Here is a 13608-nt window from a genome sequence, read left to right as displayed (position 1 = left end):
GTCAAGTTCTACAGTCAATGATATCAGCTGAATAGCTATCCAATGGCATGGTATAAAATAGTTGCTATTAAATCACAGAGGAATGCATTATACTGTGTGAAATCAGGTTTAATGAAGATGACTAGGTATTAAAGAAAGGGGCATATGGCTTGTGTCACTTTTTTTTTGGATGAATGCAAAGTTTCATTAGTACACAAAGTACATGCTTGGGCACCTTTACTAGATAAAACTGCATCAAGAATGCTGTGCTACTGGAACAGGACTGTGGGTATAAGAAAGCTTTAGAAAGTTATTATTTTGGTTCAATGTCCAACAACAAGGAAATTACCAGCATTTTTTGTGATTACATATTTAGTTCAAAAATAAAATGATACAACTCAAGGCCATGTTATTTTGGTAAAGGTAAAATATAAACAAGTTTACCTTAATACTCCAATCTAGAATTCTACTGTGCTAAACTTTAACATTCCTAATTCTTAATAAAAGGCCAGATGTATTGAAAGGTTTTCTCATTGTCACCCCCTATTCACAAAGGTGTGTTAAGTGTTAGAGTGAAAAATTAGTGAATATGCCCTATTGAAAATAATGGAGCCTATCAGATGTTGCTGGTTACCTAAAAGATCCAAAGAACAGGCCCATAAGCTCTCCTCTTCCCTCTCCCAGAGGTTTTGATAATTAACTTAATCATGATTGGCAGCTTCCCCGCACGTCCCTCACCAAGAATAATCCTATATAAACACATAACTGGACATCACACAAATAATCTCTGTTTTATGTTCCCATGCAGCTGACGTCAAGGAGTATATGACATGTGACAAGGAAACCACCCTGTTAGTTTGATCCTAGTGGGGATTCAATGGCTCTCGCCATACCTGCTTTTTACCAAATTCTATCCCAGCAGATACAGGACACCCCGGCTCATAAAGCAGGAGACACCACTACAAACATTCTGCACCCTATCTTAAGATGCTGGGCATGCATGTCAGCGGCGTTTCTAGACAGAACAACATTGTAAACAAAGAAACCCCTGGCCTGTTTCCACCATCTAGTAGAACTATCACCAAAGTTATCTGACAGCATCACTCAATAAAAATTCTATATGAGAGTGAAATCTGGGGCCTATACAAGATAGGACTGAATCCCAATATAAACCCTGCACCTCAAGTTATCAATACCCTGTGTTCACAGAGCAGAGTGAGAACATTGCAACTTACCACAGAAAAATAATATTCAAATTCAGTTGTTACCTCAGTAACAGCAACAGAAACTCCCTCCACTACCAGAACATTGTGTAATTCAAAACCCTGCAAAAAATGTACTCTGAATCTATAGTAAATCTGCCACACCATAATACAATAACTGCCAGACTCCAACAGTAACAACCTTACCTATGAAAAGGCAACACTGTAAATATTACACCAGGCCTTAAAACACAAATACACTTCCTACTATGAAAACAGAACAAATCAGGCCGTTACAGATCCCTACACAGAAACTGCTCGCTGGCAGAGTATCTCACCTGTCACACATGCAGAACACAGACAGACCTAAACCAAATGCAGAATAAAGAGACTATAAAGTAAAAACAAACTTGCAGACAAAAGCTGAACTGAAAACCACAAGCCAGACTCTGTATGTAGTGCTACAATGAAAAAACAGATACATCACCAATCCTCATAAAATATCAAACACTAAAATCAAGAAATATAAAACATCAATCATAATAGTAAAACCATACTAATAAATACATATTTCAAAACAGCTGATGAAAAGAACAACCAATAATTAAAAAGTCATATCAAAATTTTTAAAAATTCCCCCAAATCAATAAAATATATCAAATGAGCAAACACATTAAACACCAATAATTAAAACTAAAAGATAAACAAATTCCCTGGTTTCTGTACCTAGCAACTTTTGATTTCCAGTCATGCTGAGATTGTTGTAGATTAGTAGGGGGTGGGGGCCCAACACAAACTTTACCCTCTTTGACATACATACACACACCTGTTCTCATATACCCACTCCCTCTCTAACATACATGCTCTAACACACACACACAATCTCACACACTCGGGGATAACGTCCCCCTGCCCCCCCCCCGGAACATGGACGCAAGAACATCCCCACGCCCCCCCCCTGCAGGCCCACCGATACCTGTCAAAAATGGTAGTCGGTGGAGCGGGCGTTCGTTCCGGCATGGAAGTATTGGCGCCGGGCCCTCGGCAGCCAGCACTGAAACTGTCTCCGACGGCTGTTAGAACTTACTCTGTCAGTGGGGTGGAGCAATGGGAGCAGTCGTCTCGCTCAGATAGTAAGGGTGAAGGTGCGCCGGTTGCCAGTCCAGAAAATGGCATCGACGGGCCCTCGCCCTTACTATGTCACATGGGCTACGGCCGCCATTGGCGTTCCCGAGTGTCCTAGTAAGGGACAGAGCCGTCGGCGCCATTTTGATTGCTGGCAGTCGACAGCCGTAGTGTATGCGATGTGTCACGGAGCGGTGCTGCCCCCCCCCCCGCTGGAGCAGCCTGAACTATTCTGCAGTTTTGCGTGCGTTCGGAGGGTGTGGGCAGTAAGTAGAAAAGTCATGTGAGAAGGGTATTTTTGTGTGAGTTCATAGGGTGTGGGAATTGCTAACATGCGGCATGTGAGTGGCCTCCCGGTGTAGCATGCTGGAATTTTGTGGGTTTTTGTGTGTTTTGGGAGGGTGTGTGAAGTACAATTAGCATGTGTGTGGGGGTGTGTGAGGAGGGTGGATTTGTGTCTGGTCGGAGGGTGTGTGAATCCCAAACATTGGTCACGTGTGTGTGGGGTGTGAGCATTTGTGCAAGGTGTAAGAGCTTGCACTTACGTCCAGCAGTTGTCGCTGTTTTGTGGAACCAAATTTTAAAACTTTTTTACCAGCCCTCGGTGTGACATATATGTAATGTAAGTGTAGAAGAACCTTGCCGTATGTGAGGTGAAGCTTGTGTCCAAATTTGAAAGCAATTGGTTCAGTGGTTGCTGAGATTAGCGATTTCGTACAAACTATTTAACATTTATATATATATATATATATATATATATTTATATGACACACACACACTCAGGCTCTTATTTAGAGCCTTTTCTTAGGCTGCCACAGATGGGGTCCACAGCAGCCCCGCCAGGCTTTCTCTTAGGCCACCACAGATTGAGATCCATGGTGCCCAGGCCTCTCCTTTTTGCTGCCTGATAGCCGCTGGAGACTGACACCAAGAAAGAGACTTGGGGCCCAGGCCCTGTATGCCCAGAGCTAATGATGCCCCTGGAGCCTGTCGTAAAGATGTGCATTTTGGCACATTAATACTTAACATACCTTCATGAATAGGGATGTTTGTGTCTATGGGAAAAAAAAACCTGGCACATTTGGCTCAAAGTTTGGTAATCACAAACTATTGTAAATATCAACTGCGTATAGATTGTATTTCAGTAGCTGATAGTATGTGCCTTTTTCTGAAAGTTGCTGAAATCTGACTACATTCTGTTTTCTATTTAATTAAATGGAAAAACAACAAATAAACTGCCTCTGGCCTTGCAAAATCACAGACATCCTCATTGATCGATAACATGCCTTTGGAAGAGGCTCAATCATTTCCATGATTTGATAATGATGGTAACAAGTTGGATCTTACTTTCTGTTCCTCTTCCTGGCTCGGTTGTAGGCTTCCAGACCTTCTGTTAGTGTCTTCAACCTCTCGGGCTCCACCTGAGTGAAGGTATGAACACCAAACCACATTACCCAGACCTGCAATTATTAAACACTGCTTTAACTTTTCTATTGGATATGCAAAAACTCTTTTGTTCTGGACCTAGCTATCATTGTGTCTAAACAATACTCTTCCCTTTTTTTTATACCCCCAAAGTTATATTTACCAAATGGCCACCTAAGTTAATTGTTTGCTAATGCACAACATGCTGGAGCCACCATTTAAGAAAACAAACAAAAATGAGGCTCAAAAATATAAACAAATAATTCCATACAGAGGTGCAGATATAGTAATTATATGAACATTTTAAAGCATTAGCTTCTGTAGTTTGTTTTTCATTTTCTTTTATTTTCATAGGAAAAATGAAAACAAATATTGTCACACATTTCCCTCATAATAGTTAATACTTGCTTGTCCATTTGTAGTTTGATAATCTTAAATACTTATAGATCTCTTCTCTAAAAATTTGTTCTATGTAAGACAACTTTTGTTACTGTCAATTGTTTTGGTTGTAATGTAAACCGGATTGATAATTAACTCTGTTAATTGAACTTCGGTATAAAAAAGTTATAAATAAATAAATAAATAGATTCAAAATCATAATGAATTTTTAATGATTTATAACTTCAAAAGTGTAATGCATTATATTAATATTGAAACTTTGGAAACAGTAATTGCATTGCTTTGTGGTTTTACATTAATACAATTCCTAAGTGGCCACAATACAAAGCTAAAAACCACATTATTTAACCCTTATGGACTAGCATAAATATATGAGTTAGTGCTACTATACTATTACCATGGTAAAAACATTTTACACATCTGTTGGGATAAAGGAAGGATTAAAAAAGGACAGATAATATTTTATGCCCTTCACTTTCAGTAGATTATGGATTGCAAACTGGTTGATGGACAGAAGACAATGTGTGATGGTAAATGGAACTCTCTCTGAAGAGAAAGCGGTTTTAAGCGGTGTACCGCAAGGATCGGTGTTGGGACCGGTCCTGTTCAATATCTTTGTGAGCGACATTGTGGACGGGTTAGAAGGTAAGGTTTGTCTTTTTGCGGATGACACTAAGATCTGCAACAGAGTGGACACGCCGGAAGGAGTGGAGAGAATGAGACGGGATTTAAGGAAGCTGGAAGAGTGGTCGAAGATATGGCAGCTGAGATTCAATGCCAAGAAGTGCAGAGTCATGCATATGGGGAGTGGAAATCCGAATGAACTGTATTCGATGGGGGGAGAAAGGCTGATGTGGACGGAGCAGGAGAGAGACCTTGGGGTGATGGTGTCTAATGATCTGAAGTCGGCGAAACAATGTGACAAGGCGATAGCTAAAGCCAGAAGAATGCTGGGCTGCATAGAGAGAGAGGAATATCGAATAAGAAAAGGGAAGTGATTATCCCCTTGTACAGGTCCTTGGTGAGGCCTCACCTGGAGTACTGTGTTCAGTTCTGGAGACCGTATCTCCAAAGAGACAGAGACAAGATGGAGGCGGTCCAGAGAAGGGCAACCAAAAAGGTAGAGGGTCTTCATCGAATGACTTATGAGGAGAGATTGAAGAATCTAAATATGTACACCCTGGAGGAAAGGAGGAACAGAGGTGATATGATACAGACTTTCAGATACTTGAAAGGTTTTAATGATCCAAAGACGACAAACCTTTTCCGCCCGAAAAAAATCAACAGAACCAGGGTTTCATGATCTGAAGATCCAGGGAGGAAGATTCAGAACCAATGTCAAGAAGTATTTCTTCACGGAGAGGGTGATGGATGCCTGGAATGCCCTTCCGGAGGAAGTGGTGAAGACCAGAACTGTGAAGGACTTCAAAGGGGCATGGGATAAACACTGTGGATCCATAAAGTCTAGAGGACGTGAAGGAAGAGTGGGTGGCTCGCGGGAATGATGGCTACTACCTGGAGATAATAACCTTATTCAATAAACATACACACGGTTAATGCGACTCCAACATTGCTCTAAGCTTCAACGGCAAGAGGAAATGTGGAAAAAAGGATTTGCATTCACAAAAAAGCGGGGAGTAGCTTGCTTGTTACGGTGGTTACTACCCCAAACCAAATAAGCCTGATACTTCATTTTCAATGCATATCCAGCATAGCTCTCTGCTTCAACGGCAGGGGAGAAAGACCGATACTTCACGCATATCCAGCATAGCTCTCTGCTTCAACGGCAGGGAGAAAGACCGATACTTCACACATATCCAGCATAGTTCTCTGCTTCAACGGCAGGGGGAATGAAGAAAAGTGGATCTATATACAGACAACAACCAACAAGGACTGAATAACATAGTCTGGGTAAACAAATAAGCATGGGTGTAGCTTGCTTATTGCGGCGGTTACTACCCCTAACTAATTAAGCTAGATATTTCACTTAGATGCAGTTCCAACACTGCTCTCTACATAAATGGTGGGGGTGGAAGGGAAATAGAACCAAAAGGTTAATAAGAGCCAAGAGAAACAGACAAGTATGAGAAAAAAAAAGTGCGAACCTTGCTGGGCAGACTGGATGGGCCGTTTGGTCTTCTTCTGCCATCATTTCTATGTTTTTGGCTAATTTCATGTCAATTTATTAAAATGTTATTACAAACATTAATGATGGAAACCCTAATCTCAGAATAGATTTACTGTATATCTAGCATAATTTTTAATTTTCCACTGGTTTTCAATAGCACCGACTAGGAAAAGAAGACTGAAAACTGAGTAAGCTTGTAGTCTTGTTTAAACTTATAAAATATGTATACATTTATGAATTATACTTAAACTAAAAAGGGAATGTCATGTCCACTATCCAAGATGGATTACTGTTCCTTCAGACAAAAATAACCCCCCTGATTCAATGAGAAATTACTACTTAACTGATAATTTCCTTTTCTTTAGTATAGACAGGGGGGGATCCAGAAAAAGTGGGTTATGCACCTCTACCAGCAGATGGAGACAGAGTAATGTTGACATCAAAGTATATATACACCTACAGTGACATCAGCCTGCCAGTATTCTCTGCAAAAGCCAACTGTGGACAGACTAACAAACTTGATTAATAACAGATAACCATTCCAGCACTCAGCCAACAAGAAACACTGAGCTCAGACAAAGAATGTATTAAAACTAGTTTAGGGACTGAATTAACACTTACCAGTAACCCCTGGAAACATGCAGCCAGACAACTGCTCATTCTGCCGCCAACCAAAGGCGGGAAGGTGGATCCACCTGTCTATACTAAAGAAAAGGAAATTATCAGGTAAGTAGTAATTTCTCATTTCTTAGTGTTTAGACAGGTGGATCCAGAACAAGTGGGATGTACCAAAGTTACTCCCAAACAGGGCGGGAGGCTGTCCGTGTCTAGTCAAAACCGAACAAATAAATACTGCCTCCTCCTGGGCCTGCACATCCAGACAATATCTGGAAAAGGTATGTAAGGAGGACCATGTCATAGCTCGGCATATGTCGAAAGGAGAAAACAACCTAACTTCCACCCATGACATTGCCTGAGCCTTAATGGAATGAGCCCTAACCTGACTAGGCAACAGCTGCTCAGCATCCACATACGCAGCTGTGATTACCTCCTTAATCGAGCGAGCTATTGTAGCTCGGGAAGCTGGCTCGCTCTGTTTACCTCCACTGCAGAGGACAAACAGGCGATCTGTCTTCCAGAAAGATTTAGAAATCTCCAGATACCAACACAATATGTCTCTTGACATCAAAGGGTCGTAACAGATGAAATTCCTCCGCCTCTCTCTCCCTATTCAGAGATGGCAGGGAAATGGACTGATTCATGTGAAAATCCAAGACTAGTTTCGGCAAAAAAATTGGAACAGTACGCAAATGTATCGCACCTGGAGTCACTTGAAGGAATGGCTCCCAGCAAGACAAGGCCTGCAGCTCGGATACTCTTCGCACAGAATAAATTGCCACAAGAAACACTGTTTTCAAGGTCAATAACTGCAAGGAAGGGTGATGTATCAGTTGAAAGGTAGGACCTGCTAAGAAATCCAAAACCAGATTAAGACTCCACAAGGGCACTGGTAACCGCAAGGGAGGTCAAAGATATTTCACTCCTTTCAAGAAACAGGCCACATATGGATGAGCCAACAAGCATCCACCATTCACCTGACCCCTGAAAGTGGCAAGAGCCACTACCTTTACCTTTAAGGAATTAAGGGCCAACCCTTTATTCAATCCACCCTGCAAAAACTCCAAAATGAGCGGGATCTTAACCGAATGAGGAAGAACCCCTCAATCTTCACACCAAACCTCAAACATTCGCCAAACCTGCACATAGGCCAAGGAAGTGGAAAACTTTCTTGCTCGCAGAAAGGTGGCAATCACCGCAGTCGAATATCCACGCTTCCGCAAATGAGCCCTCTGAAGAGCCATACTGTAAGACAAAATTGAATTGGATCTTCATGAAGAACAGGCCCCTGCCACAGATGATCCCTGTGTGCTGGAAGCCGGGGGTGGGGAGGGGGAGTCTACCAGGACCCTTTGCAGATGTGCATACCATGGTGTCTTGGGCCAATCTGGTGCCACCAGAAGCACCATCCTCCTGTATCCCTCAATCTTCTGGACCACTCTACCCAACATGGGCCATGGGGGGAAGACATACTGATGCTCGTCCTTGGTCATTCCTGCATGAGGGCATCAATTCCCAAGGACTTAGGATCTCTATTGCAACTGAAGAAACAAGGAACCTTCATAGTGTGAGAAGTCACTAGTAGGTCCAGAAATGGAAGGCCCCAGCAAACCAGTATTTGCTGACAATTCTCATTCTCCTGGATCCAGACTCTGTCTGCTGAGAAAGTCTGCTCTTTTATTGTCTTTTCCTGCAATGTGCGAGGCTGAGATCTCCTGAAGATGCACTTCTATCCATTTCATAAGCTGGACCAGTTCCTGCAATACTTGGTCCCTGCTGACTAATGTGAGCCACTGTCATTGCATTGCCCGACAGTATTCAGTTCGCTCAACCCTGCAATTAGTCACCAAATCACAAGCATGCCAACTGGATTGTATGGGCTTCTAGCCAATTGATACTCCAGAGATACTTTTCTGGACTCCAGCGCCCTTGCACTGTCAGGTCCTGACAGTGAGCCCCTCAACCCTGGAGGCTAGCATCTGTTGTGGGTACCAGCCAGTTCGGTAAGCTTATGAAAATCTCTTTTCTCAGATGCTCCGCATGTAACCACCACTGTAGGTGAAGCCGAATTGAATATTGCTGAGACTGTGGGCTCCAACGAAGCAGCAGGGAGCACTGAAAAGGATGCATATGCACCCTTGCCCACGGCACCACTTCCAGGGTCACTGCCATCAACCCAAGCACCTGTAGATAGGACCTCACTATCGGGCATATTTTGTGTTCATCAAAAGATGAACCTGCGCCATCAACTTCTGAATTTGACCCTCGGGCAGAAAACTCTGCCCTGCTTCTTGTTGAAATGAACACAGAGATACTACAGCAACTGAGATGGCTGAAGACTGCTCTTGGCCAGGTTCACCACCCAACCGAGCTCCTGCAACAAGGAGATCACCTTGCGCGAAACCTGGAGGCTCTCTTCCAGAATCTTGGCCTAAAATCAACCAGTCGTCCAAGTATGGGTGTACCAGAATCCCATCCTTTCTCAATTCTGCCACCACCACCACCAATAAAATCTTGGAAAAAGTTCTGGACATGGTGGCCAGACAAAAAGGCAGCGCTCGAAACTGATGACGACGCCCCAAAACCACAAATCACAGAAAATGCTGGTGCTCTGGCCAGATGGGAATATGCTGGTATGCTTCGGACAGATCCAAGGATGTCAGAAACTCCTCCGATTGCACAGCATTATCATAGAGCACAAGGTTTCCATGTGAAAATGAGTCACCCGCAAATGATGGTTGACCCTTTTGAGATCCAGGATGGGACGAAAAGAGCCCTCCTTCTTGGGCCCAATGACATAAATGGAATATTGGCCCATATTTTCTTGAGATGTGGGCACTGGAACCACAACCCTCAGATCGAGAAGCCTTGACAATGTACATTCCACTGCCTATCTCTTCTGTGGGGAGGACACCAAGAACATGTCCCAAGGAACACTGTGAAACTCCAGCACATATCCATCTTGTATCATCTCCAGGACCCACTAGTCTGACGTGATTTTGACCCACCTCTGATAAACGTGAGAGAGGTGACCCTCTATCTCCTGTTCCCAGGGGTGGGTCGGCACACCTTCATTGTGAGGCTCGGGGGGTCCACTACCCGAGGCTGTGTCCCATTTGGGCTGTCTGGGACAAAAGGACTGAGACCTACCAAAAGGTCAAGTCTTCTGAAAGGCCACTCCTCTGTAGGGTTGAAAATGCTTGGATTTCCTAGCACAACCTCTCATGCTTCTTATCCTACGGTACCCGAGAAACCGAGGACTCACCCCACTTATAGCCAATTTTCTCCAATTCGCTCCCAAACAAGAGCGAGCCTTTTAAGGGCACCTTTGTAAGATTAGATTTGTAGGGCACATCAGCCGACCAAGTTCTCAGCCATAACCGATCATGGCCGCTATTACCAAAGCCATTTCTCTAGCTGATGTGCAGACCAAATCACAGCCAGCATCTGCCAAACAAGTGGACGCTGACTCCATCACTGGCCTGGAATTCACACCAGATTCATCAGCCTCCTGAGAGAGAAGTAAACAGGAACGAGCCACCAAGTAACAAGAAGCTATCTGCAAAGTCATTGCCACTGCTTCAAATGCTTGCTTAAGGATGGCCTCAATTCTCTTATCATGCAAATCCTCAAGGCCGCTTTTCCTTCTATGGGGATAGTCATTCACTTGGTGATGGCACTCACAAGCACATCCACTTTTGGAAAATATAACTGCTCTCTCGCAGCTGGATCCAGGGGGTACAGTCCTTCCAAGACTTGTCCCCCTTTGAAATTAGCTTCTGGGTGCCCTACTCAAGATCAATCAATTCTTGAATGGCCTCCATATAGGGTAAAAACAAGAGGCTTTACGCAAAGAAATCAAAATGGGATCTTTCTTTGGTCAAACATGGATGCAGCCCCAGGAACTCCCAGCATCTTCAATGTCTGGGAAATCAGAGCTGGTAACATCTCTATGAAAGAACCACAACATAGTCCTCTCGATTCCAATCCCAGAGTTTTTTCTGCATTCTCCAGGGAGTAAGGATCGGCTTCATCATCCACGCCCATCTGGGTTCCTATCGGGAAGACCAGCCGCCGATCTAGGTGTACTTTGGCATTTAACCTTAGCACCAGGCGTGCGTCCAGCTATACTCATGCTGCAAAAAATAGGAATCTAAAATTTAGGCGTCAAAAATTTAAGTGTACAGCCCTGTGCCTCGATGAGCACCCAAAAACTGAGTGCCCTCAACACCGCTCAGATTGTGTGTATAAATAAGAGTGCGTCTCAAACAGACACCACTAGCAATTGGATACCCAAGCAGGCGTCCAACTAAGCATCCAAAAACTGGGCACACAATGGACGCACAGCCAGACACGTTCGCACAAACCGACGATCCTGAAGAGGACAGCCTAATGCGCAGGAAAAAAACGTGTGAAAGGGCCCCTGCGGCCTACCTCACAGCACACAGTGATAAGCTTCAGAATGGGACCTAGCCCAAAAAGGCTGCTTAACCCTACATCTCCCTAAATTCCCTCGGAGGTGGGAACGAACATTGGATTGGCACGCCAAGCACGGAGTCCGGAGGAAGGAGAAATTCCTACAAACAACTCTCCTACTCTTTTCTCTTTTTAATTTTTTGTTTTACCTGAGCTCAGCCCATCCTGGCTGAGTACAGAATTGGTCTCCAGCTGTGGGGGGAGAGGATATTCAGTGGACCCTCGAGTTACAACTGGCTTGACATACGAACAACTTGGGTTACAACCCAAATTTTAGTTTTGAGTTACAACCAAAGTCTTGAGTTACAACCTGAATGCCAGCCAAGGCCATGTGTATCTGCTCGTGCGTGCAGTTGCTTCTAATTGGGTGTTTTTTCCTGTCAATCACGATTTTTTGGGCTTGGTGGGTGGGACTTCTGCTCTGCTGTTGCAGTGATTAGCTGCTGCTGCTGGCGATGAGGCCTGTCCATCTCAGGTGCACCCAGAACTGCAAATGTTCACAGGAGCACATAGGCAGATCCGGCACGACATTGCAGCAAGCAACAGCATCACTGGTGACCAAAGAAGCTTCTGTGCAGCAGCAGAAAGGGAGTGTAGCACACAGCTGGCTACAGCAAGGTATCAGGAGGGGAGGAATGAGTATGCTAGGAGGGGAAAATGACTGTTTGGGGGCCAGAGATGTGCTCTGAGGGGGTGGGGAGGGGGGAATCCTCCCCCTCCTCCCTTCCTGCAAGCCAAAGATGTCAACTTGAATGATGAGTACAGTATGAAATTGTTGTTTCTGGTAGGCTAGGCACATTTTATAACTTTTTGGTGAGTACACTAGGAAAATTATAGACATTTCTGGAAATTACGCACATTATACAGCCCTTTTTTATTATGAAACTGTTAGGTAAGGGTTGCTTTGGGAGGTTCGGAACACATTATGGGTATTTCCATTATTTCTTATGGAAAAAATAGTCTTGACTTACAACCAACTTGAGTTACAACCAGCCCTCTGGAACGAATTGAGTTCGTAAGTCAAGGGTCCACTGTATATGTATTTATATTTATTCATATTCTTCTTTTCTTCTTCTGAAAACTTTAAGCAATCCCCAGTAGGGAGATACACATCCACCATCTGCTGGAGATGGAGAATACTGCTGAGCTGATGTCACTGTAGGGGTATGTATACTATGATGTTAGCTTTGCTCTGTCTCCATCTGCTGGTAGATGTGCATAACCCACTTGTTCTGGATCCACCTATATAAATGCTAAGAAATGACAGATTTTAGATCCAAGCAAGCTATAAAATAGTTTATTCTGAAGAAGATTCTTTATAGCTATTGGAAGCATCTAGTTTTTACTAGTTGCACAGAAAAAGTACGGAACCTTGGAATAATAATGGACCCAGAAATCAATCTAAAACAGCACATATCTCTAAAAGTAAAAGAAGGCTATGCAAAACTCATGATCCTCAGAAAACTAAAACCACTACTAACACAAGCTGATTTCAGAACAGTACTTCAGGCACTAGTTTTCTCCAGCACTGACTACTGTAATGCACTTTTACTAGGACTCCCGAATACAACATTAAGACTGCTTCAAATACTTCAGAACACAGCAGCTAGAATACTAACCGGAAAAAGAAGGAGGGACCATATAACAAACTCTGGCAGAATTACACTGGCTACCTATTGAACATAGAATAAAATACAAAGCCTTATGTACCATACATAAACTAATACATGATGAAAAAGCAGACTGACTAAACACAGCACTATGAGTACACGTCCCACACAGAAACCTTCGTTCAGCAAACAAAGCACTCTTAACCATTCCTTCAGTAAAGACAGCGAGATTAACCCAAGTGAGAGAAAGGGCCTTATCTTTAGCAGGCCCCATACTTTGGAACACAATGCCTCTAGAGATCAGATTACAAAGCGATCTCAAAACCTTTAAGAAAAGTTTAAAAACATGTTTTTTTTAAACAAGCATTTTATAAAGAGACCGGAGAATAGAAAATATACAGGAATAGGCAGAAGAGCACCAGCACACAGCACTATTCTCAGAATGTGCATTATAATAGTCTAACAACTCTATTTCACAACAAACATAATTGTAAAACACAGAGAATATGAATGTTACCTGTGAATAGTACCTTACAGGTATACCTGGTCATGACCTACTTCACTAAACAATTGATTGTCTTTTACGATATATTGTAACTGAACCTTTTGTGGCACCTGTTAGAATGTACTACAGTACACATTCACC

The 13608-nt window shown here is 43.2% G+C and overlaps 1 protein-coding gene across 6 annotated transcripts in view; it reads right to left on the bottom strand.

Moving 5' to 3' along the window:
- Window positions 1-13608, bottom strand: part of MBD5 (methyl-CpG binding domain protein 5) — a 600490-nt gene that overhangs the window by 31758 nt on the left and 555124 nt on the right. For 4 of the 6 annotated variants that reach the window (XM_029605434.1, XM_029605437.1, XM_029605439.1 and 1 more), the window contains one exon: window positions 3654-3766. In XM_029605434.1, coding sequence (XP_029461294.1) covers window positions 3654-3766 — 113 coding nt within the window. The remainder of the gene's footprint in view (window positions 1-3653; window positions 3767-13608) is intronic. The other 2 variants (XM_029605436.1, XM_029605438.1) reach the window with 1 other exon arrangement.

The sequence above is a fragment of the Rhinatrema bivittatum genome, chromosome 6 (assembly GCF_901001135.1).
Source record: "Rhinatrema bivittatum chromosome 6, aRhiBiv1.1, whole genome shotgun sequence".
NCBI lineage: Eukaryota > Metazoa > Chordata > Amphibia > Gymnophiona > Rhinatrematidae > Rhinatrema > Rhinatrema bivittatum.
The sequence above is the reverse complement of the archived record's forward strand: the minus strand, read 5'-3'. Positions and strand labels throughout refer to the sequence as shown.